Below are 26,257 nucleotides of genomic sequence, written 5' to 3'. Positions count from 1 at the left end.
TTTTAAAAACAAGTGGCAGCAGCTGTATAAAATATGTGTAGTACTCTATCTTATCATTCATCTATTTCTTCCCCTCATTTACAGTAGCTAGAAGCTCTGCTATTTCCTCATCCTTTTTGAGTTTCAATTTCAAAGAATCACATTTGACTGCAATAATGACTAGCCTTTTGGAAAACTGTTTGATTCCTTTCTTGATTAATTAAGATGATCACACTTTAAGCATTACTCTTTCATATTATTAGATAAGATTTTTCTTTTTTCTTTCTTCCCAGCAGTTAGACCTGGAAAGCATTCAAAATTTCCAAATGTAACTCTCTCAATTACCATAAAACAAGCCCAGCAGGATTAAGAGGTACAAGGACAAATACTGGTGAGAAGCAATAGCAAATGACAGTAGTATCAAATAGAAATAATGTCTCCATCAACTTCAAGATCAGTTTATAATTAGTTATTAATTTGAAAGATTTTTATATACTTTCAGGATATATTTAGGTTGTAAATCCATTTAAAAATATTAGCTCATTACCTCTGTTCTTAATGGAAGGGGCAGACCTTAAATTCTAGGAGCCTGATATATGTATATATATTTTTTAAAGATTGGCACCTGAACTAACATCTGCTGCCCATCTTTTTTTTTTTCTTTCTCCCTAAAGCCCCCAAGTACATAGTTGTATATTCTAGTTGTAGATCCTTCTAGTTGTGCTTTGTGGGATGCCGTCTCAGTACGGCCCGAGGAAAAGTGCTACATTGGTGCCCAGGATCCGAACCGGCGAAACCCTGGGGAGCCGAAGGAGAGTGTGCAAACTTAACCACTCAGCCTTGGGGCCAGCCCCGAGCCTGATTTTATATATATATAATTATTTATTATTTTTTTTTTGAGGACGATTAGCCCTGAGCTAACATCTGCCACCAATCCTCCTCTTTTTGCTGAGGAAGACTGGCCCTAAGCTAACATCAGTGTCCATCTTCCTTCATTTTATATGTGGGATGCCTGCCACAGCACGGCTTGACAAGGGGTGTATAGCACCTGGGATCCAAACTGGTGAACCCTGGGCCACTGAAGCGGAACGTGCAAACTTAACCGCTGTGCCACTGGGCTGGCCCTGAGCCTGATATATTTTTGATACAAGTTTTACAGGTCAAATTCTATTGCTCCAAACACTGCATTACTTTATGAAAAAGATCTCCATTTAACATGCAATGGCCCTCTTTAATGAAACAGCCAACTTTAATGAAACAGAAGAATTGGGATGATCCCTGTATATTACTGACCTATTAGTAAAGTATTAAAAACATAGGTCATTTCCATTTTAATTTCACAAATGGCCAAGTGAAGTGAAACCACATTTGATAACAAGATTACTGAGGCTTAAAAAAAAAAGTTCGTGAACTTAAGCCAGGCATCTAAACATAATTCAGAAAAAGATTAATCAGATGAAGGCGTTCAAGTTAAATACAGCAACAAACTAAAAAGGTACTCTGAAATTCTAGATTATATGGCTTTCTCTACAACTGACACTAACAAACAGATGCTCTGAGCAAGCAAATAAAAACAAAACTAGATTTGCTGAAAAGAATGACTAGGCTAGTCGAAAGAACTAAAAAGAAAATGAGCAGGAAAAAGGTTGGCAGTTTATGGGTGAAAATATTAAGTCCCTGTTATAGTCAAGATGATATAAAAAGTGTCCTCAATACAAAGTCACTAGGGTTTACTAGTACTAATCTCCACTTAGATGTCTAATTTTATTGTTTCTAATCAACTCTTAAACCTCTTCCTCACCAAACTGCTCTTCTCATAAACTTCACCTCAGTACACGTCTATCCCATCTTTCTACTTGCTCAGGACAAAATTTTGGTGTCTTTTAAATCTCCTGTTGACTCCACCCTCATCTTTCCCACAAATCAACCACTCCACCAATTCTACTGTGGTCCAAGCTACATCATCTCTGGCCTGGATTACGGCAAGAGTCCACGAACTGATATCCCTGCTTCTGCTCCTGCCCAACCCCTCCCCGCCTGGCCCCAAACAAAGTCTACTGTCCATCTAGCCACCAGAGCGACCCTTTTAAAAGGCAAGTCTGATGGTATCCCTCCTCGATTCAAAGAGATGAGTCCCCTTTTCACTCAGAGTGGAAGCCCAAGTCCTTACAAAGGTGTACAAGGCCTCAACCAACCTGATTCCCTATTCCCTCTTACCTCGGACTTCATTTCTACTCATCTTACCTTGCACACTCCACCACAGACAAATCAGCTTCTCTGCTATCCTCAAACATGCCCAGGACACTTGTGCTTCGAAGCTTTTGCAAATGCCTTTCCCTCTGCTTGAACACTCTTCCCTAGAGAGGTGCATGGATTACCTTCTCACTTCCTTCTGGTCTTGGGCTCAAATGTCATCTTTCCAGGCAGTCTTCTCTGGCTATCTGTAGCTAAAACTGCACCCCTCTCTCCATTCCCTATCCTCCCTCCTCCCTGCTTTTTCTCTATCGTTCTTAACACCATCTGACATAGCACATACTGTATTTGTTCATTATCTGAGGCCTCCCACTAGAATGTAAGCATTTACTAAATTTATATATGATTTTATAGTTTACAAATTGTTTTTATGTAAATTATATAGTAACTCATTTTCTTCTTATGCCCTCTCTTCTGCAAATTCTCCAACCTTTGCAGTAACAGTATGGATGATAGCAAAGAGCCCATCAGAAAAAAGTTGCTGGCTACTTGCAAAGCTCTTTAAAACAGATACCCATATTAATTATCTACATCTATAAAATGAAAGCTCAGAGTCAACATCTTTATTAGCATAAGGTTTCTGGGTGTGGAAGCCAAGAACCATCAGGAAGAAAAGCCCAGTTCAGTTTGTCCTATCAACCTATTAAAGAAACCCTAGGGAAAATGCGAGCGAAATTCATTACTCAAGAAAACATTGGTCCGAATTCAACACCAATGTATTCAACACAAGATTCAACTCCCTTAAAATTTTCTATCTGCTTAAAACAAACCTCACCAACTCCCAAGTCCTGTCCCTGGGTGTGTATGGTCTGCAGAGCATATAGGGAATGTTTTGTTTTGTTTAACCGGATAATAATCAGGGCGAGGAAGCGTTTCTTAAATCCTCTGAGCTTATCCCCGCCACTACCAAACAACCCGTTGGCCTCCACACTGTGGCGCCGGGGTCTTCCTGGGTTATTTCCCATACAGTGTAATCCCGCCAGAGGCGAAGGGGCATCTCAGCCCAGGCTCCAATGATGTCCAGGACAGAGGGCAGATGTCTCAAGAGGAAACCTCCGCAGAGTCTCTCGCCCGGGCAAAGGGTGTCACAGGCAGGAGAAAAGCAGCGGACCAAGGCACATGGGGGAGATGACAGGTGGGCGAGCACCTCGGGACAAGAGCGCAAGGAACCGCAAGGGTGGTGGCGCGGCACACCGTCAACTCTAGTCGTCCACCCGCTAGGCTGGGCCCGGTCGGGGAGGAGGGGGTGCCCCAGCACAGGATAACAAACAAACTGAAGACAGCAGCAAATCGCCGCCAGCCTGCGCGACCTCCGACCCTCGCGCGCGGGGAAATAAAGTTAGTGGCGGATGGCCGCGCAGCCCCCGCAAAGGTCCGGAGGGGCCGGACGGAACTCCGCCCGCCGTTCGGCTGCTGTCAAAGGCGGCCCGCCCCGCGGGGAGACGTCCCGGAGCCCCGGAGGCGGAGAAGCAGCTCGGGCCGGGCATCGGGCAGGGGGCCCCGCGCCCTCAGCCAGGCGGCCGCGACCCCCAGCCCGGGCAGCCTGCCAACACCCGCAAGCCGCCTTTCCTCCAGGCCACCGAGAGGGGCCGGTATCCCAAGCACTCTGCTGTCACCGTCGGCACCCGGCGGCCGCCTTTACCTGCTCTGTTGCCGCCGCCAGCGCCGCGCGCTCCCCCTCACCAGGAGAATCCGGAGTCGTCGTCGCTGCCGCTGCCACCGCCGCCGCCGCCGCCACCGAACTCCCCACCCCCGCCCCCTCAGGTAACCCGGGAAACCGGGAACACCACCCCCTCCCTCCCCCGTCTGGACCCAGACCCGCTCGCCTGCGCGTGCGCGCGGGCCCCGCCTCGCGTGTCCCGAGCCCCGCCCTTTGCTGGTCGGGCAGCACCGCCGTCGCAGGCGTGACGCGAGGCGCCGCTGAGCCAATGGGGGAGGGAGGAGGGCGGGCTGAGCCGCGGGGTTGGGGGCTGTGGGGTTCCTCCGCGCGCAGGGGAGGCCTGGCCCGCATCCTCACGGTCCCGGTGCCCCGAGAGGCGGGCTGCGTCAGGCCCGGGGGAGAGCGAGCGCCGTTTGAAACGCGTCGGGCGCATGTGCAGCGTCCGCTTCCTCCATTCAACACAGACTGTCCTCGTGTCCCTCTTGTGTAGGTTCAGAGGATAGGGGTAGAAGAAATATGCGAAGGGACCAGGAGAGGGAGGGAGGAAGCGTACCCACGAGGAACGCCAGCCTTCTTCTGGGGCCCGGAAAAAGTCATTTTGCAAGGGTTACTGTAGGCTTCTTTCAAGCAACGTAAAGAGGTTTACGAAGGCACCGTAGAATTAATTTAACGCAAATGTGTAATTTTCAACTTAGCCCTCTTCGAACATTTCATGTACAGCGTGCGCTGTCAGCGTTTTATGCCCTAAAATAGCGGTGCCTCTAGAGGGTGGGAGCCGTAGGTTAAATACAAGGATGTTTTGGCTGCATCACTGACTGCCGGGCCCAGCATACAGCTGACGGATTGCTGCCGCTGCTGGCACTTTGTCATTTTAGAAGACAAGCCTCCTTACCACCCAGTCACTGTGACAGGCCTTCTGGCGGAATGTCAAAAGTATTGGGAAGAAGGCTGAACTTTGGGGTCTGAGGGTCCAGGGTTCAAGTCCTACCTAACAATACAAACTGTAAGCTAATGGTCTACAAATTGACTCGAATTGCTTTAGAATCAACAATTCCAGTAATTTTTGCACAGGTATCAAGAAATAGAATAGTTCAGGATATTATATCCTAAGGCCGTATACCAGATGCAACTTTTAATACCTCAAACTCCCATCTGACCCAATGACAGGCAAAGTAAATAGTTGCCCAGTGATGTGGTTTGAAGGGGCTCTCGGGGGAAAATTCCGCTCTTGAAAATATCTCTCCACTGACGTCTGAAGTTCAACCTTTAGCAGTTAATAGCTTTAGGCAGAGGTTGCCCACTTCCTCTGGCAATCTTTTAAAATGCAAATACTCCAGGGATGGGCCGCGCACGAAGTTCCTAACAAGTTAGTGAAAGAAATGTCCCAGGGAAATCGTCATTTAACAGGTAATGAGCGCCTACGGTGTCTAGGTACTGTCCTGGATATTGGAGATATTCGTGTGAATTTTCCTGAACTCAGAAGAAGAGGAAGCCAAACCTGGCCTATTTCACAGTTTTACCTAGAACTAACCTACTCTTATTTACATATCAACTGTCACCCACAAATCTCAAATAGACCTCTTTTTTTTTTAATGGACAACAGAAGTCACAGAATTGTTAGCTAACACGTCAATTTCTGTTTTCTCTTGAATGGAAGAGAACAGATAATCATGATTTCATTCAACCCAAGAGAATGAAACAGACTTTATGTGACAATGGTACACAATTCACCCTCAAAGTATTATTTATTTCTAAAAGGCACAAAGTGATGTTATTTGTGACTACTTTTTTGTCTGTATATCTGAGTCATAAAGTATTTTAACCAAGCTGCTGCAGTTTTGACTTGGTTGGAGAGTATCTTAGGACATCCATATTAAGTATACATATTAGATAAACTTAGTTTAAAAGATTTCAAATGAACACAAAAAAAATCTGTAATCAAGTATACACAATAGAAGAAAGAATAGAGAAAAAGTAATAGATACGAAGGAGGAAGACCTACCTATGTATACATCACACACTGGCAAACTTTGTAAGTGGGAAATTCTCCAGATAATTTGACTCTAAAATTAGATTCTAAAATGAGATTATAAGTTCAAGATTTTAAAAGATGCAGTTAATGTATTTTGCATAATTTCACATTAATTATACCCCAAAATACCTTCAAATAATAATTTCATGCCTACATGGACATGTAAATCAGACCATGGAACACCTCTGCTCAAAAACCTGCCCTGGCTCCCCATTTCACTCAGGTACAAACCAAAGTCCGTACAACGGCCTACAGAGCTCTATACCCTCTGGTTCCCCATAACCTTATCTCTTCCTACTTTCCCATCTCTCCAGACGTACTGGCCTCTTTACTGTTTACCCAACATTCCAGGCACATTCCTGCCTTAAGGCCTTTGCACTGGCTATTCCCTCTGCCTGAAATACTATTTCTCCAGCTAGCCACATAACTCCCTTACTTCCTTCATGTCTTTGCTCAGATTTCACCTTCTCAATGAAGTCTACCTCAACACTGCCATTAAACCTAGGCAAGAGGGAACTCTGCCCTGGGCCCCACACTTGAGTGTCCCTCATATCACAAATGCCATCTGTTATGGATGGAATTGTCTGCCCCTCCCCACTCCCCCAAAGTCGCATGTTGAAGCCCTAACCTACAATGTGACCATATTTGGAGATAGAACCTTTAAGGAGGTAATTAAGGTTAAATGAGATCATAAGGATGGGGCCTACATCCGTAGGACTGGGGTCCATATAGAAGCAGAAGAGACACCAGAGCTCTCCACACGTGCACAGAGGAAAGGCCATGTGAAGACACAGAGAGATGGCAGCTGTCTACAAGCCAAGAAGAGAGCTCTCACCAGGAACAAGCCCTGCCAGCACCTTGATCTTGGACTTCTAGCCTCCAGAACCGTGAGAAAATAAACTTCTGCTATTTAAGCCACCAGTCTGTAGTATTTTATTATTTTATTATTAACCCTAGCAGACTAATACACCGCTAAAACTCATTTTATTAAAGAACACATAGGTTCTCTGTCACTGAGATCTGGTGCTGAGAGTTGGCATGGTGTGATCCTAAATGTCATCTCTTTTGTTGTACCTATCAGCTTCTACATGCTGCATAATTTACCCACTTACCATGTTTATTTTTATTGTCTCTCCCATTTAGACTATAAGCTTCTCTAAGGCAGCTAAGAACCTTTGTTCTCTTTGTGATGTATCACAGTGCCAGAACAGTACCTGGCCCATAGTAAGCACTCAGTAAATTGAATGAATGGTTTAATTAAGAACATTTTGTTTAGAGCCAGCCCTGATGGCCTAGTGATTAAAGTTCGGCGTGCCCCACTTTGGTGGCCTGGGTTCACTTTGCGGGTATGGAACCACACCCCTCATCACATAGAAGAACTAGAAGGACCTACAACTAGAATATAGAACTATGTACTGGGGCTTTGGCTGGGTGAGGTGAGGGAGAGGAGGACGAGAGGAAGATTGACAATAGATGTTAGCTCAGGATGAATCTTTCCCAGCAAAAAAAAAAAAAAGAAAGAAAGAAAAGAAAATTTTGTTTAAATTCAAATAAATATCCAAATGGTAAATTACTTATAATTTTAGATGAAATTCGACAACTTTAATGCCCACCACATTGCGCTGGAGCAGAAATGGATTTGTGAAGATGCAGTAGAGGGGAAGCAGGGCTGTCGTTTCAGTAACAGTAACATGGTCAAAATTGTACAGATGGTCCACAGCTGACTACAGACCACGGAATTGCTACATTAAAAAATTATAGATGTATAAATTTAGTTTTGTAGTGCTTTACTTTATTAGGATGAATTGAATCTTTAAAAGATGTGCTTTTTTAATAGGTACCTTGAAACTTTATTGAAGAGGTCAATTCATAATTAGTGTCTCCCTTAAGTTGGTTAGCAACATCTACTCCTTTTTGCAAAATTTACTAGATTAGGTTTCCTTAAGAATCTTTTAGGTAATTTTCTCTTCTAAATCACTGATAGCATTTTAAATCCCCAAAAGTATGTATACTTTACTTTAAAAACTCTTATGTAATTGCATTAAAGTATTTGTAAATATAAAAAAAAATTTATGATGTGATCTTTTCAACCAGCTAAAAGTGTTAAAACAACACAAACTTGCCGTCTTTGCTGTGGAAACTTCATGCGAAGGGAAAAACTGTACTTGTGGGCAACAGTGTTGTTAGTTGTCGTAAAAGTTTTTTTTTTCTTTTTAAATTCTGAATTGTTTTTCTGCTTAGAACAGAAAATATATGCTATAGTAATAAATACAAATGTTAAGACAAATATATAATATAGAAAATAAAGGTCTTCTGTGATATCATCCCAGAAATAATTTCTAGTAACTGATGAACTGATGTGCATGCCTACAGGTGTGTTAGTTACTTATTTTATATATATATATAATATGCACACACTAAGTTGTTATTATTACCATCATCATAATTGAACAAAGAGGGTTTTGAGTCCATTGTTGAACATAATTCTTAGCCAAGTGATTTACTTGCCGTTTCTCATTTTAATACTTGATATTTGTCTGTCTTGATTCACAATATATTCCTTTGGTCAACAAATTTATGATTAACTTTAACCTGTTAACTTGCATGAGCTGTTTATTTTGGGAGAACAAACTAAGTCTATCCTACACAACAGACTAAGAAGTGGCTAAGAAGTGGAAGGAAATAATGAAAAGTTATCATAAGAAATGCTTATTTGCTATCCATTTGTGTTGACAAAGCTAAGAGCCCAGTGGATTGGAACAGATTAAAAAATCACAAGGACCCTTTAAAGCTCATGATACCTCATTCAGAAGACCAGAAAAACAAAGAGATAATTCATGTTATCAGCAGGTTCACAGAAAAGAGTGTCACTTGATCAGTTCAAGGCAAGAGTTGAAAAGGGCCAGTCAGGTTCAAGGTAAGGAACAGGAAAAGATATATATGCGTTTAACTGCCTTCTCAAAAAAAACTGTGCTACATAAAAGGATTCTTCATATGTACACTTTCTCTATAATTTCATTCACATCACAATTTTGGACCACTTCAAAAGATGTCTCTAACTTGACCTCATACCACGCACGGAATCCACTAGGAAGATTGTTAGATTGATCCATTATTTCAGGCCTTCACTCAATTACTAGGAATTTTCTGTGTTCAAGGCTTTGGGATACAAAGGTAGACGAAAGATATTCTAGGACTGTTGGGGACTCCAGACAGGTAAACAAGCAATTATAGTGATGAGGGTGATGACAGCGTCACACACAGGGATCTCTGGGGTACTGCAGAGGGACACCCAACCCCACATCCAGGATCAGAAAAGGCTTCTCAGAAAAGCTGACTCTAGACTTGAGACTTAAAGGCTCAGCAGGCTTCAGGCAGGTCAGTTTTTCCTAAATGCTTTTAGTGTCCGCAGTCTAGGACAAAATTTTAAAAATGAGATCAATGTAGTGAATTTTTCACAAAGTTAAGTTTGTTCAATTCAAAAGGCTGTCCTCTATTCTGAAACTATGCCCTTCCTACTTTTTTGGAGTTTAAATAACATTCCTTTATGATATGGCAATAATAGTCATGCACATGTTTAATGCCCTTTCTTGACCAATTAATTGGCAATAAAGCATTGGCAAGCTGATTGGTCTCTGAAAGGGTTTGTTGTTTTGTTCTTGTAGTTGATGAGGTTGTCATTTTTATTTTTTTGTAGCAATCTATAGAATCTATGTGTGCAGCTAGGCCAAGATGGGCCAGGCAGGTGTTCTAGGCCCGTGCTCCTACTTGGACCAGCATTACCTGGGAACTTGTGAGAAATCTAGAATCTCAGGACATGCTCCATACTTACTTATCATTTCATACTTAGTATTGAGTCTTACTTAGCATTTCAACAAGATCCTCAGGTGATTAAAATGCACATTAAAGTTTAAGAAGCACTATTCTGGAGAGGGAACAATATGTGTAAAAACTGGGGAGAGAGATCATAGTGGCTTGAAGGTCCTTTCCAAAGTAGAAAGAGTAAAAGCCACATTTCAGGGAGGGTAAGAGATGCTGAGAAGGCAGGCAGGAGGTGGATGAAGATGATTAATATTTTCCTTTTGCTTCAACTGTAGCCAGATAGATAATTGCTCCATATTTCATCCTGGTCATTTTTAACTAAGTCAGGTTCCATATTGCTTAAAATGTTCAATCATTTGTTGAAGAACCTCAAAACACAGGTTAAACTCTTCTTGGGTAAATAAATGTCTTATCTTTGGCCCATTTTGTAGCAATTAGTGGGATGCTGATAATGCATATCACAACTGTAATAACAGGGTGTGCTGACTCTCCAGAGTGGCTGGTGGAGAATCTGGTTTTTTTTTGGTGAGGAAGATTTGCCCCAAGCTAACATCTGTGTTAATCTTCCTCTATTTTGCATGTGGGTCGCTGCCACAGAATGGCTGCTGACAAGTGGTGTATGTCCGTGTGCCTGGAAGCCAAACCCGGGCCACTGAAGCAGAATGTACTGAACTTAACCTCTAGGCCATGAGGCTGCCCTGAGAATCTGTTTTAATTAGGACCAGATACCAAAGAATAAAGCTTTATCCTAAGCCAGCATGCTACTCCATCACACAGATGAAAGATGCCCTGTCCCACCCAACTGCTTTGATGTCTCAATTAATTTTTATCCTGTGCTGGCATACGACTGCACTGAATGTACAAAGGCATTGTCCTGCCCTTTTGGTATTTATAATTTAGGATTTAAATTAAAGTATGTATTTTATTCTTTTGTCTGCTAAAAGGTAAAGAATATCCCAGCTAAGTCTGACAGAGAAGCCAGAACACAATCTAGTATAGTCTTCCCAACCTCCCCTACCTCCCAATAACTGTTATTATTTTTATTCGTTTGTCTTCTCAAATACACTTTGAATTTGTTAAGTTGTGGGGATTGTATTTCAGCTTTTTGTGAATTTTTTGAATAAATGAAGAAGATGATAGTACTGAAGAATACAAGCAGCTGGAAGAATTCTCTATTACCCATTGTCTCATGGTCAACAGTTATTAGAGGCTGTGTGTCTCCTTACACTTTGGAAAATTTTATTTACATCTTTATTTTTGTGCCTGGAATATCAGAATATTTATATATCTGTGTTATGATGCGTTATATATCTGCGTGCGTTGTGATGTGGCACCCTGTTTGTTAGTAAAGTGCTGTAAAGAGAAATCAAACTTGTAAAAATTACATAATCGCTTCCCCAGTTCCCTATGTAAACTAATTTGAGAGGCATAGAACTGCCATATATTTGGAGTCAAAACTGAATGTTAATGTAGTGTGGTCCCACCTTAAGCCTAAACTATGTTTACCTCTGGAATTCAGATGGTGGGAGTTGTAGGGGTCCTGGTGGGGCTCTCCAGGAATCGTTCGTATGAGTGAGTGAAGAGTATTCTGGGGAAGCTCTCCTTCTAAGTTTCTCTGGTACACAGCTCATCTAATAATAAAACTTGGGTTGCAGAAGGGAAGGAGTGATTGTATGTATGACATAGTGTCTGGTATCCAAATTTGCTCCCCACCAGCATCCTAAATATTTCTAAATCCTGAAATTTCAAAGATGTTTTAAAGGCATCGGAGATTAAAAACTGGAAGGCCTGTTTTCACTAAAGTATCTGTAGAATCACTGGTCCCAGGCAGCATTTCCTTCGTATCCATGCAACCAAGTAGTCACATCAGAGAAAAGCGAGTGGCCCCACTCTGCCATGTGAAGAGGACTGCGGCACACCAGCCATGGCGGAGGGAGGTCACTCCCTTCATCGGATGTACGCCTGGAGCCTTGAACTGAAGCGTAAACGCTTCGCCCTGCCCAGCTTGTGCTGACACTGGAGCAATGCAGGAAACACAGGACTCCATGGGAGCATAGAACTCATTTTGTAAACAGTTGACTTACTGCCAACTTGTGTCTTTTTAATGCAGCTATTCCGTGAGTAAAGTTCTGAGACAGCGGTATCACTTAGGAGTATAGGTGCAGCCCAGGTGTGCCATCTTATTGAAAATAAAATGTGTAATCTGTTTGGGAGTATAACAGTATCCAACACGGAAAAGAGGTCCGAAACACACAGTCATGTTGGAAAAAATGCAGACATTATGTTGGAAAACCAACCACTGAAATATAAAATAGAGAAGACAGGGTGGTTCTAGATTCTAGATATCTGAGGAAAACAGTTTATCAGATAAGACATATTGAAGCACCTTTGTGAACTGTGAAGGTCCTTAAATAAGCAAGATATTGAAAAATATTTGGACCTATTTAATAATGTAGTCTTCTGGATTTTTATCCATATTTAAAAAAAATCATGTCACTTCACATAGGTCAGCGTGGTAGAGTTGCTTAATCAGCAAAGCCCCAAGGCAACATCCCAGGAGCAGGTGAGCTCAGCCTTCACTGGATGAGGACTCCTGGCCAGGAGACAGTCTCACCAAAACCTATTGCTTCCCTGGGCAAGGGGGAAGTGGCTTTGTGGCAAGTGACTCCGTCCCTATGGGGGGACTTCGTGGCCAATGTGCAAGCTGCCACTTGGCTCAGCTACTCTTGATTCTATGTGATTTCTGGAAGATACTCCCCCTTCCATCCCACTCTCCCTGCCCCCATCGTCAGACACTCTCCCTAAGAATCGGATACCAGAATCCTAAAGTAAAAATAATGATTACAGCCCTGCTTCTGCTCTTGCTGCTCATACTGTACAAGTTTCTTTTCCAGACATTAAAAGCATCAGCCCAGAATTTGAGTCACCAAATCAAAGTAATAGATGACCAGGAAATGTACTGTAAAGCACCATCACAGGGCCACTCACCCCTCAGGATAACCTCTCTTGACTTGTTTCCTGCCCAACCTATAGCGCCATTTCTGGAACTCAGCTGCTGACTGATAATTAGGCCTAATAGAGAGCAAGGGTTTTGTGATGGGATGCAGACAACACCGCATTTACTGGCCGCTGTGCCTCTGCTAATTGTTGGAAACCTGGCTTTTAACCCTGTGCTTGCTATCCACCACACCCAACTCAGGCATCAGGCGAACTGAGTTCTTCCCATGTTGAAGGCAGCTATCAGGTGAACATCCTATCCACCATGGCTGATTCTTACCAAAGAGGAATGGTATTAGAACGTTCATCACTGGGACACATGCAGCAGGGATGTGCGAGTTTCCTGAAGTCTGATAAATTCAAGTCAGACACATAGTAGATATCTTTGAAAATAAGATAAATCGTTGGCCACTGGGGACTGGATTAGCCAAGGAGGAACAGACCGTGGGAAATGGTTGAGTGCCGACAACATTCACCTCAACTGTCACCTCTGTTTACTGGCACCCTAACCAGATGCCTGAGAATAAGTGTGAAAGACACCATTTAAAGGGAAAGAGAACAGGGAAAAAACGTTTTCCTCCAAATGGATAGTCTCTTGTTTTAGCGCCATGCATGATACTCATCTTTCCCTTCTAATTAGAACTGCCACCTTTGGGGCCGGCCCCATGGCCGAGTGGTTAAGTTCATGCGCTCTGCTTCAGCGGTCCAGGGTTTCGCCGGTTTGGATCCTGGGCACGGACGTGGCACTGCTCATCAGGCCATGTTGTGGCGTCATCCCATATGCCATAACTAGAAGGACCCACAACTAAAATATACAACTCTGTACTGGGAGGATTTGGGGAGAAAAACCAAAAAAAAAAAAAGAAGGAGATTGGCAACAGTTGTTAGCTCAGGTGCCAATCTTTAAAAAAGAAAAAAAAGAAATGCCACCTTTATCACATACTAAATACCTTTCTTTTCTTCACATTATTTCTGAATTCTCGAGAATAGAGAAATATACATAAACTGACAGCTCTGAGAATGGATCTTAATTTTCAGAAGAACTGCTGTCTCAGTTTTTCTTTGATTTAACTGCTATACCTGGATAGCCTAGTGCCTTCTATCTTGTATATATAAGTAATTGATTATATCACCTGAATTCTGTAATTGTTCCAAACATGTGTTCTTTTGACTGGCCACTTCTTCAATTTCAGGGAGTAGAGAGGAAGGAATGAAGGAGCAAAAATATATCCCATTCAATATTAATTTATCAGTCTATGTGAAAAAAATCAGTAGTCTTGCCTTATACTGCTTTCCCTTCTGGAGAATCAATAGCACAGACATTCTGAAAAACGGGAGAGAAGAATGGAGGTTCTAAGATCTAAACGTAAGTTTATTGGTCAGTTCTTCTAAGGCAAGGAAGCTGTGTTGATTTATTACGCAGTAAAAGTGTCATAATTTGGCACCAACACCTTAACAGTGACTATAGTAAACACATTTTTGCCACACCTAATATGTACTAAAGGCCAGAAATAACCAGGTGAAGTAGGTTAGAGTATTTATTCTACCTTCAGGTTTTCATAAAAACTCACATTGGGGGCCGGCCCCATGGCCGAGTGGTTAAGTTCGTGCGCTCTGCTAAGGTGGCCCAGGGTTTCACCGGTTTGGATCCTGGGCACGGACATGGCACCACTCATTGGGCCACACTGAGGTGGCGTCCCACATGCCACAACTAGAAGGACCCAGAACTAAAATATACAACTATGTACTTGGGGGACTGGGGGAGAAAAAACAACAACAAAACAAAACAAAACAAAACAAAAAAACATCACATTGATACTGCCTGGATGGAATGCGTACATATCGTATAGGACTTACCATCTATTTTTACCAAGAGTGTTTTTTATAATCTTGGCTCAAGGCTTTCTTTCTCTGTGCCTATTCTTTATTTATGGAAAACTGTCTCCTCAACTGCCACATTTTAAAATCCCACTGGCAGCTTTCCTATCACTCATTAAATGTCCCTGGAATTCCACTTCTTACTCAAAGATTTTTCTTATCCAGATGGGAATGATCAAGCATTGCTGCACTCCATCCTTTAAAGAATTCCAGTTAGCTTCTTTTGACAGAGGACCAGGAGTCCAATTTACTACCACGCAAGTCTGCTAAGTGCCCCAGTGTTGCATGGCATGCCAATCATTATGACAATTCAGATGATCCTTTTTTTTTTTTTAGGTTACCAGAATGTTTTCATTTGGCTTGCTCATTTCCTGTGAACATACAGGGACATTTGTTATTTTACTGACAGTAAAATCAGAAAATTAGAGCCGAGAGAATGAAGTAACTTACTGTTAGTAAGGAGCAGGGCAGGGCTGGAACTTGGGTTTCTTGACTCCAAATTCCCAAGCAGATCATAAGAAAGTAATAACGACAAAACGTACTAACTGGGTTTCTTGAAAGGATTTTCTTAGAAGTCTTTTGCCAGAGTCTTATTTGAGAGTTCAAGTGTTATTAGCACTGTCGTGTTTCAACTGGTTTGCAGCTTCTCCATGTGGAAAACATACTTTTACTGCAGGCAAGAGACAAATATTCTTTGCAGGTCTTTGCTGTGCTTTAATTATCTAACGTTGCTCCAAGGGAATTTATATTTGGCTACATTACCATATTGAAGATGTACACTTACCATGCATGATTACCTTTGAGGACAAAGGCTAGGAGTTAGAATTACCATATGACCCAGCAATTCCACTTCTAGGTGTATACCCCAAGAACTGAAAGCAGGCACTCAAACAGATAGTTATACCACTGATGTTCCTGGCAGCATTATTCACAATAACCAAAAGGTGGAAGCAACACAAGTATCCATAGACAAATGGATAGATAAACAAAATGTGGTATATCCATACAATAGAATAATATTCAGTCTTAAAAAGGAAATCTACAACATGCATGAACTTGAGAACCTGATGCTGAGTGAAACAAGCTAGTCACAAAGGGAAATATGTTGTATGATTCCGCTTGTATGAGTCACCTAGAAGAGTGAAATTCACAGAGACGGAAAGTAGAATGATGGTTGCTAGGGACCGGGGGAGGGAATAATGGGGAGTTAGTGTTTAATGAGGACAGAGTTTTAGTTGGTGATGATGAAAAATTTCTGGAGATGGGTAGTGATGATGGTTGTACAACAATATGAATGTACTAATGCCACAGAACTATACACTTAAAATGGTTAAAGTGGTAAATTTCATGTTATATACATTTTATCACACACACAAAGAATAGGAGATAAAACAATTAGCCCTGATCTGAAGGGAGGGGGGTTGGAAGGCTTCACAGGGGGTAGCTTTGTCTTGAAAGATGAAGAGAGGTTTGGTAGGCAGGACAGAAGAAAAGGTATTCTGTACTGAGAGAATAACATCAGGAAGTAAGAAGGCAATTACAAGGTCATATTGAAGGAACAGCAAATAATCTAGGTGACTGGATACTTGCAGGTAAGTTATAGCAGTTGAAGCTGCAGTGACAGGGGGGCCAGATCTTGAAGGCTCCTGCTTGCCGTGAAAGAAGTTTGGGCTTTATTCTGTAGGCAATGGGAAGCCACTGGAGCTCTTTAAGCTTGGGGACATGTTCAAGCTTGCACTTTAGAAAGATAATGTTGGCTGTTGTGTGAGGAATGGATTGGAGGGGAAAGAGACTAGAGGTAGGGACACTGTAGGGAGACTCTCGCAAAAGCCCAAGAGAGACATTATGAGGGCCCAAGCTGAGAGGATGTGGGAAGGGAGAGGGCTGTTTGGGAGGATGTGGGAACCAAGGAGAGGTGGGGAGTGAGAAGGCTTGTGGAGTGGAGGACATCTCCCAGGCTACTTGCTTGGCATTTGAGTGGACAGAGTTGTCTTTTCATCCACTTCTGATCACCCCCCACCAGACAGGTTCATCCACCCACATGCTGACTAGGTCTCCCGGCTCACAGAACAATTGCTCAAGACCTCTCTCAACCTTGACTCTTCTTGGGCTTCTTCTTACCTCTCAATCTCTAAGTTCCTGACGTCCCTACTATTCTTAGCCCCCTCTCAATTTGGCAGGCATTCTTGTTCCTCCTAGCTGTCCTTCACAGTTCATCCACAGTCTTTCCCTTCCCCTCCAACTCTAGCCAAGGAATTTCTTATGTATCTCTTCAAAATTCCCCATGCCAGTCCTTAGTTATGGGCTGCCTCCCTCTTCCTCCTCGACCAGTCTCTAGTCTCTAAGATAGGAGGAACTTAAGGTATCCTTAGCATACATAGGGAATATAATAGAGGCTGAAGGGTTAGAGAGGGCTAGCAGTGAGGGATGAGAGAGAGAGAGAAAGAATGAATGCATTTTGGATATGCTGGGTTTGGTGCCCCTTGGCTAATAGCATTCCTCATGAGCCCATCTGCACCCATTTATTGACGAGTCCTTGTAACTACGCCACACCCCAGACAAACAATCTCAGTTTACCGGCAACCAAGAATCAGAGCTGGACTCTTTCCAACGAGGGTCTTGGCTCACCCCATTCCAGAGAAATGTCTTCATTTTCTTTCCTTTCTGCACAGTCTTTGGCCACTCTGAGCAAGCAGTATGTAGGAACCAGCTCCTGATACCACCAGGGCTGCCAGGAATCCATTTGCTAATCCCCTTTCTCAGTGGTTCTAAAGCTCTCAGCCTGTACCCAGCCTGCCCACCAAAGCTGCCCACACTCTTGGCCGGCACTGGGAAGTCTCAGAAACACTTTAACCTACCTGCACAGTGATTACCTTCTTCAGGTGAGCAAGGAACTCCTCTCTTTGGTAGTCACTCTGTAGGCATCTTCACTGCGGGCTAGTTAGCAACCATCTACTCTGTTAGCTGCAGTGAAACTGGTCTCCTCTACGCTGTTAAACAAGCTGGGTCTCGCTTGTTTGCAGTTAACTTCTGGCTTCTGTTCAGCTGACTTAGAGTAGTCTCATTCTCCTGGCATTACATGAACATGCACAGTTGAGTCAAACAGCCTGAAACCCCATTAGATGGCAAAGGCAAATCCTGCTGCACTCTGATGTCACCGGAGGAAGATGCAGGAGCAGATGGTGAAGGTAATAGCTTCCTGGGCAAGAACCTCAGAACACAACTTCCCCATGGAAGGATAAAGAAGCTGCCGAAAGAGGCAATGCACCAAACATTCTGGCACTACAGCTACTCTTATCCAAAGCCAAATCTTCATTGGAAATGGCTTCTTGTCAGCCCTATGCAGCTTTTTCGTTCGGTGATAGGGCTAGGAAATCTCTGTGTTGCCAGGAAGGCGAGTGGCCTGCTCTCCCTCTGGCTCTTTGGCAGGTGGCCATGCCTGGATCACATGGGGTGTTTGGCAAATCAAGCCTGGTTCCTTTGCAGTGTAGCTGCAGCAAGGATTTCCAGTTAGTGATCTCATGGTGGCTCCTATGAGTCATAGCACCCCGATTCTCCTGCAGAGGGGGTGGGCCTAAGTCTGTCCCCGAGAGGCTCATCATTACTCTTGATTTGAGAATTCTGCTGCCCTTGGAGGACATAGAACTGAACTATACACCAGAATGTCAGTCCTGAGCCTAGACACTGCCACAAACCATCTGGTTGCAAACTTTCACCAAACTCAGAATGTAGTTTTTTTGCCCTTCCCTGTGCTGGCATCTCTCTCTCTCCTTTTTTTCCTGCTATTATTTCTTTTTTAAAATATTGATTAAAAACTACCATTATCTTTTTAATCCCAGGCCGATTATGGACTTCTGAGTTAGTATTTTTATTAGCAAGTTTATTAGTATATGTACATGTGTGTATAAAAACAATAAATTGCTACCTTTTATTGAGGATTTAAGCTAGGTTCTGGGCTAGCACTTTACAAACTTTATTGGATTTAATCCTCACAACAATTCTGCCAGGTAGGTATTTTTATTCTCATTTTATGGATAAGGAATCTGACAGTTGCTCAGTATCACACTGCTTTTAAATGGTGGCACCAACATGTGAATCCAGGCCTATTTAACTTCCAATTCCATCCTCTTAACTGCTAACTAGACTTCTGTTTGTGTGTGTGTGTGCAATGCATACATGTGTATATACACTACAGAGTAGATGCTGTGAATTTGTTGAATGACTACTATGTGTTGTATGTATTTGCTCAGAACTTTCAGGGTTATTACTGTAGCTAGAAATTGATGCTAATCATGTTATATTCTGGATGCAGAATTATAGCTAAAAAAACTCATATTATAATATCATGGTGGAGCTAGAACAACGGCTATTAAAGTGGATGCTTATAATAGATATTACCACATTACTTCTGGTTCTCAATTTCCACGCCTGGCTGAACCCTAAAGCGCGTGACATAGTCTTTATAATTAGTTCTGAAACAAATAGTTTTAAATGTATTTTAATATATTATGTGCCATGTATGTGTTTGTCCCTCAGTACATAGCTTTCCAATGAATAGTGATTGCAATCTCTGCCTATAATGTCTATCACTGTTTGGGCCACGTCTGTGAGCCGCACCGCCACCCCCCCCCCCCCCCAGCTACCCTCAGTGAAACAATGTAGGTTTGACCGTATTTACCATCTCATATCAGCTCCAGTTTAACTCAGTGGCACACAGCCAACAGAGATGTAGGTCAAAGGGACTGAGAGAAAGTGCTTTATCTTTCCTGCATGGAAACTGTCTGAGTGCTACAGATGATAAAGTCACCATCAATGTATACCTCTAGGGGAAAAAAATCCCTCTTTACTTTGAAAAGTTTGTTAGCTCTGTTTTTCTTTGTCACACACAAAAAAAGCCCTGAAGTATTTTGAAAACCTGTGAAGACCTACTTAAGTGTTACTTGCATTTATCATGATACTTCCTTGACTCATTGAATTCCACCACTGTCTGGTCACCTATCAAAACTTGGTGTACTGAATTAATGTTTTCCTCCTGAAAGCTTTCTGGAGGAAAATGTCTTGGCCCTATTATGAACTTGAAGACCCTTGTTAATGAGTAGGATTCAAATGATTCATTTGGAAGACAGAGCACCTTTGAGGGGTTGCTACCATTTAGTTAAACATTCTTCTGATGCTCAGAGATATATCAAGTGGCTTGAAAAAGTTGACGCAAATTCCAAAATGCCTGATTTACATCCTCAGTAGCAGTGACTCTCTCTTAGAGGCCTTGGAGGTCCTGATTTTGCCAGATAAACAGGTCAGTTAGGGCAACACAAACAGTAGTGTAGCTTTTCTCTAAGATACTTCCAACTCGAAAATCTGGGCATATCTATTATTCTATTGCTATAATGCACTAAGTGGGACTCAGGTGGTATGAAAGAGTTAGTTTCCTAAAGGTATAGTATTACTTTCCCTTATTTAGAATTTATATCCTGCCTAGTTCTAAAAGGGCACAAGATAGTTCTCAAACTTAGACATTATAAAAAAATAGGGTAATTTAAGACAGAAAATATAGTAGAGACTCTGTAAATGGGGTGAAGCCAACCCAACTGGTCTAGTAGTCAGAGAACCACCCCACCCATCTACTGGTTGTCATACTGTGGTGGCTATGTATTGCTGTGATTCTGAAAGCTATGCCACTGGTATTTCAAATACCTGCAGGGTCACCCATGGTGGACAGGTTCAAGTGGAGCTTCCAGACTAAGACAGACTAGGAAGAAGGACCTGGCCACCCACTTCCAAACAAAAAAAAATATTGGCCATAAAAACTCTATGAATAACAGTGGAGAATTGTCTGATATAGCACCAGGTGAGAGGATGGTGCAAAAAGACAGGGCTGGGTTCCTCTCTGCTGTACACAGGGTCCTAGGAATTGGAATCTACTTGAGGGAACTAATAACAACAAATTGGCTGAATATAACTAGGCACCTGCGATGAGCTGATTACTGTAGCTGGGCTCTGAATTTTGCCTAGATTCCTGGTTACCAATGCAAAAAGGAAAAAAGGATGGAAACTATAGGTCAGACCAAAAAAAAAAAAAAGAATGTTTTATCTTTTATCTGATAAAGATCGATGACAAATTAATTGGCATTAAATTCAAGGAGGAATAAACCATTTATCCCCTAAAAAGTTATTGGACTCTTTTAAAAATATCAATGGGAAGACATAAAACTCATTAAATATTTACCCTATTTATAGGTTGTCTACTATTCTTATTAGAAATGAGAGAATGGCACACTAAAAATATGTCAGAAGTTACTGGGAGGGGTGGAGTATAGATAAAACTTCAAGTCTTTATTATTCCCAGGCCTTCGATACATGTCTTGCTGTTTGGAAGCTGTGAGAGATGAGTTGGATGGGAAAAATAAATGCTTTGCCACCCTGCTGGGTTGGCATATAGTACACTACTTTGCAAAGAGGACGGAAAAACTCAATTAACCTCTTTTCTAAGGACTCCTGTCTCTTGATTCTTGGAACTACTATCCTTCCTCCCCACCTTCCCACCCCCTGGCATACTTTCTTGATATGTAAAAAGGGGCACCTCCTCAAAAAGTTAAACATAGGATTACCATATGATCCAGCAATTCTACTTCTGGGTATATTGCCCAAAGAATTGAAAGCAGGATGTTCATACACTTATGTTCATAGCAGCCTTATTTTCACAATAGGCAAAAGGTGGAAGCAACCTGAGTGTCCATCAGTGGACGAATGGATAAACAAAACGTGGTAATATATACAATGGAATATTGTTCAGCCTTAAAAATAAGGAAATTCTTGGAGACATTAAGCTGAGTGAAATAAGCCAGACACAAAGGGACAAATACTGTATGATTCCACTCATATGAGGCACTAGAATAGGCAAATTCATAGCAATAGAAAGTAGAATTGTGCTTTCTAGAGGCTGGGAGGATGGGGGGAATCGGAAGTTATTGCTTAATGGGAACAGAGTTTCAGTTTGGGAAGATGAAAAACTTCTGGAGATGGATGGTGGTAATGGTTGCACAACATTGTGAGTGTACTTAATGTCACTGAACTGATTAAATTTAAGAAGGTGGGGGTGGGGGACGTGTTACCCAGTGTCCAAGGATGAAAGCTAACTGCAGACGTTGTCCCAGTTGTGCTCCAGTTGGTAAGCACACTGGAATTTTCAGTTCAGCCCTGGGGATGAAAAGTTCTTCCCTGGCCCTACACTGCACATACTCTGGAAAAGAGCTCTTTCTTTGCATCTTGACCCATGCATCCACGCCCCTCTGCCCCGTGCTGGGAGCACTCTGTGCTGTTACTCTATCTTCTTATCACTGCTAAATCCTTGCTGAAAAGCGCAGCTCCCTCAATCCCAACACAAGGTGTGCTCCCACTGGCCCCCAGTTAAGGCTGCTGGGACAGCTGCCTAGCTGCTCAGCTTGCCTTCCTGCCCCCTTTATTTCTTCTTTCCTTCAGACCGGGAACACTTTAATCCTGTCTCTGCCGAGATGTGCTAGGTGGAGTCCATTGTTGAGGACACAACAGAAACAAATAATCACAATACGGTGTGGTATGTTTTACGACACGGGTAATGAATGTACAAAGAAGATTGTGATGTCCTGTCAAAGTGGGACCTAGAGAAGCTCAATGGAGCTATTTAAAAAAAATTTATTGTGAAATATTATGTATGTAATTAATAATAATAGCTAACATTTATTGAGCACTATTCCAGTCGCTTTACATGAACCAATACACTTAAGCCTCAGAGTAATCCCAAAAAGGAGGTATGGTGATTATCGCTCTTTCTGAGATAGGAAATTTAGGCAGGGAGGTTAAGTAATCACGTGGTAACACAGCTGGAGAGTGCTGGAGCCAGAATTTGAACTGGGCAGTCTATTTCCAGAGTCTCCCACATAATCGCTACATAATATCTTCTCTCCTATATTAGCCAGAAAGCAATATAATGACCTTCTGTTCTTTTTACAGCTGCAAGAAAATCATACAAGAAAGTTTACATATCAAGAAAGTTTAATCAAATTTTAATATTTGCCATAATTTCTTCAGACTTTTTAAAGATGCAAAACTGTATGGCCATGCTAAATGCAATGTGGTATCCTGGATTGGATCCTGGGACAGAAAAAGGACATTAGTGGAAAAACTGACAAAATCCAAATAAAGTCTAATTTTTAGTTGTACTAATGTTAATTTCTTAGTTTTGATAAATGTACCATGGTTACATAAGATGTCAACATTAGGGGAAACTCGGTGAAGGGTACATGGGAACTCTCTGTATTATCTTTGCAAATTTTCTATAAATCCAAAATTATTCCAAAATAAAACGTTTATTAAAAACAACAATTGTTATGGATATGAAATCTCATTGATACGTTTCTCCTGTGGCCCCTCCTCAGAGGTAATCATTATCCAGAATGTGGTGCTTATCATTCAAAGAGCCTAACACAACTATTAGTTGTGTAAGCCAAGAGCAACACCTTGTTAAAAAGAGGATTTCTTAAGGCCTTTGAACTTCAGTGAGAGGTCGAGAGTGAGGTTCTTCCTAGAGACCCTGCCCCTCCTCCACATAGAGCCCCTTCCTTGATCAACCTGCTTTCACCCTGACCAGCCACCCAGGCCACAGGCTTGGTCCCCCTACACCTCCTCAAAGATGCCACCTGTAGGCCGTTGCTACTTCCTCCCTGCAGCCCCTTTCACTCAACCTTTCCCTGACACTGTGCAGGAAAATTTCTCTGAGCTTGAAGGCAAAAGAAGACCTCTGAGAGTTGCCAGTCTCTGTTATAGCCTAGGTCAGCAGACAAGAGTCTTGAGGCTCAGTCATTTTCTGTAGGAGAGTCAGTATTTACGCCATGGGGCATGTTCTAAGTGTAGAGTTCCCACTGAAAGCCAGAAGGCTCTCCATTCACTCAGCACTCAAGCTGTGCACCTAGACCAGCACCCCACCCTAGGGGACCCTGCATGATAAAAGGGAAGGTCCGGAGCTCTGAGGGCTCCTTTCATTGCTCCGGAGGCTGCGGCAGGCATTTCCCTTATGTCTAAATGTCATTAGAAGGGCGACAGCTCAGAGACCTCATTCATCTGTTTAAAGATTCCCCCCTCCCCCATGTCTATTTATAAAAAGGTAACTGTGAAGATAGAGATTCACAGAGGCTCTCAAAGAGGAGAAAGCCCAACAGGGAGGGCAGAACAGAAGGCCTGGGGCCTGGTCAAGGCTGCTGACCAGGAAAAGTTAAGAAGGGGGAAGGGCTTGGCCAAAGTCTCTGGGGAAATAAATAGGCTTATCAATTGTCCTTTGACCTGCAATGACTACTCTTTTGTCAGAAAAAACAGACCCTCCAGTTTTTGGATTCCTGAAAGGGGATGCAGAGCCCACTTCCGGGGGAATCCAGCTCCTAAATTCTCCCCCGTACAGTGCGGCCAATGCTAGGTTCAGAGATAGAAGGACTGCAGATGTAAATTGCTTGTTTGTGGGTTTTTTTCCCCTAAAATTAACGCAAAAAAGAGAATATCCACACGAGGGGATGTCGAAATGGGGAAGGAGAGGGAGAGTTCAGACTAAGCCCCTCTGTTACCTCGCTGCAGCTTTAAACGGCTGACACCTCTAACCTACTGGACAAGGATACTTGTGTTCCTGCTTAAGCAAATATTTGAGCTGATATGTTCCTGTTTTCTCTACTAATTCACCTAATTTCTTTTGAAATTTCTACGAAGAGTACTGGATTGAGAAATTTGTTTCATAATACAAACACCTAGAATGTTTTAAAGAACGATCATCATGGGTCTTAGAGTGAAATAGGATTTTATGATACATAAAGCTACTTTCTTGAAAAACACCAACAACACTGTCACAGTTTTGTTAACGATCAGGACCATGTTTAAGTTTCCAAGTAGAAAAAAGTTTCTCTCTTTATGCTGCAGTGATGTGTGGTCCAAATCACTGTGGACTGAAAGCCAGAGGACCGGGGTTCTCCCCAAGCCCTGGAGTAACCGGGTATTTGACAGTGTGCCCCAATTTGCCTATCTGTGAGTGAGAAGTGAATCTCCTGTCCATGTTCACTACGAGGGCTATAATTGATATTATTATAAAGCTGGAGAGGAAAGTGGACATGTGCAAACATAAAATCCACATGACAAGTATACATGTACACTTATGACATATACAACATAATAATGACGGCACTATGATTAATAGGGTTAAATGGGAAATGTTGTTATCACAGATTTTTAGCAAAAAAATTCTCTCCAGAGATGATTAATATTGAAATTGGTTGACTATGGGACATTCACATTTTGAATTAAAAGGGTCTATATATTCTATTCTGGATGGTTTTCAGAAAAGAAGTTTAAACGAGTGTCCCAGATAATTGTCTCAATGTCTAAAGAGCCTAAAAGTGAGCAAATTATTCCTTTCACTTAATCCTCTGCTACCTTTGCTCTTAATCCCATGAGGTGGGGCAAAAAGGGCATGGATTTAGATATGAACCTGTCCTGGCTTTGCCGCCTACCAGCTTTGTGTGAATTTGAGCAGGGTAAATTATCCCTTTGTCTAAGTGAGGATAATAATGCTTACAGCCGATATCCATGAAAAGTACTTTATAAGGTGACAAAAATGCTGGTGATTATCCTAAATTCTAAGGTGTCATATTTATAAAAGACAAGGTATTAACATCGTAAGATTTTAAATAGTTAATTAATTTACCACAATTCAATGCAACCACATGGAAGAATCGCATAAAACATGATGTTGAGGGAAAGAAGCCAGAAACAATACAGTGGGTTCTATAGGATTCTACACAGGAGGCTTCTAGGAGGCTGGGAGTTTTCTGTTTCTAGATCTGTGTGTTGTTTACATGGGTGGTTCAGTTTGTGATCACTCATCAAGTTGCGAGCATAGAATGGATGCCCTTTTCTGTGTGTATGCTACACTTCAATAAAAAGTTAAAATTTTTGATTTAGAAAAATTAGACACCATGGATAAAAAACAGTATCGACAACAACAAAAATCTCCAGATTTCCCATTTTCTGGAGATAGCCACTCTTAAGCCAATCTTAATAGCTCTTTCCCGAATTTCTTCTCTATATACACACATATTTTACAAAACAGGATCATACTCTATACGTTTTGGTAATCCAGTTTTCTCACTGAGCAATTTTGTAGCGTCTTTCCATGCCAATAAACTATCGGTTATTTACTGCGTAGTGCTGGAGTCTATTTTATCAATGCCCTATTTTGCTATTACAAATGTTGATAAATAAGACTTGTTCAGACAGCTGTGATCAGATTAGTTTAATTGGTAATTGGGTTTTTTTTTTTAGGATTCCTAAAACTGGAACTGGGGACTCCAGGAGGGCACATATCTTTAAGGCACTGGGTTTTCTCCTAGAAAGACTGTAGCAGTTTACATTCCCATCTGCAATGGATGAAAAAATGCAGATATTGTCAGGCCTCCATCTCCCTTGCCCACGTTTTCAAGGCTGTGCTGGCCTCTTTTAGTTCCTCCCACAGCCAGTCCCCCAGGCCTGTTTCCTGGACTCCTCCTGCTCCTTCCTGCCCTTGCCTACTTCAGCTGAAAAACCACATCCTTAAAGAGACCTTCCCCACCCCATCTGCTATTTTT

The 26,257-nt window shown here is 42.2% G+C and overlaps 2 protein-coding genes across 2 annotated transcripts in view; one reads left to right on the top strand and one right to left on the bottom strand.

The window, feature by feature from the left end:
- Nucleotides 1-18,067, bottom strand: part of LYST (lysosomal trafficking regulator) — a 195,446-nt gene extending 177,379 nt beyond the window's left edge. Inside the window, exon 1 of the mRNA XM_070492422.1 lies at nt 17,480-18,067. The gene's annotated coding sequence lies outside the window, so the exon portion shown is untranslated. The remainder of the gene's footprint in view (nt 1-17,479) is intronic.
- LOC139046390 (atherin-like) lies at nt 3,352-6,917 on the top strand. Its single transcript, XM_070519466.1, has 3 exons — nt 3,352-3,393; nt 3,454-3,996; nt 6,640-6,917. Exons 1-3 carry the CDS (start codon nt 3,352-3,354, stop codon nt 6,784-6,786), a joined length of 732 nt encoding a protein of 243 aa, XP_070375567.1. The 3' UTR covers nt 6,787-6,917.
- Nucleotides 18,068-26,257: the final 8,190 nt, after the last annotated feature.

This window comes from Equus asinus, chromosome 2, assembly GCF_041296235.1.
Source record: "Equus asinus isolate D_3611 breed Donkey chromosome 2, EquAss-T2T_v2, whole genome shotgun sequence".
NCBI lineage: Eukaryota > Metazoa > Chordata > Mammalia > Perissodactyla > Equidae > Equus > Equus asinus.
The sequence above is the reverse complement of the archived record's forward strand: the minus strand, read 5'-3'. Positions and strand labels throughout refer to the sequence as shown.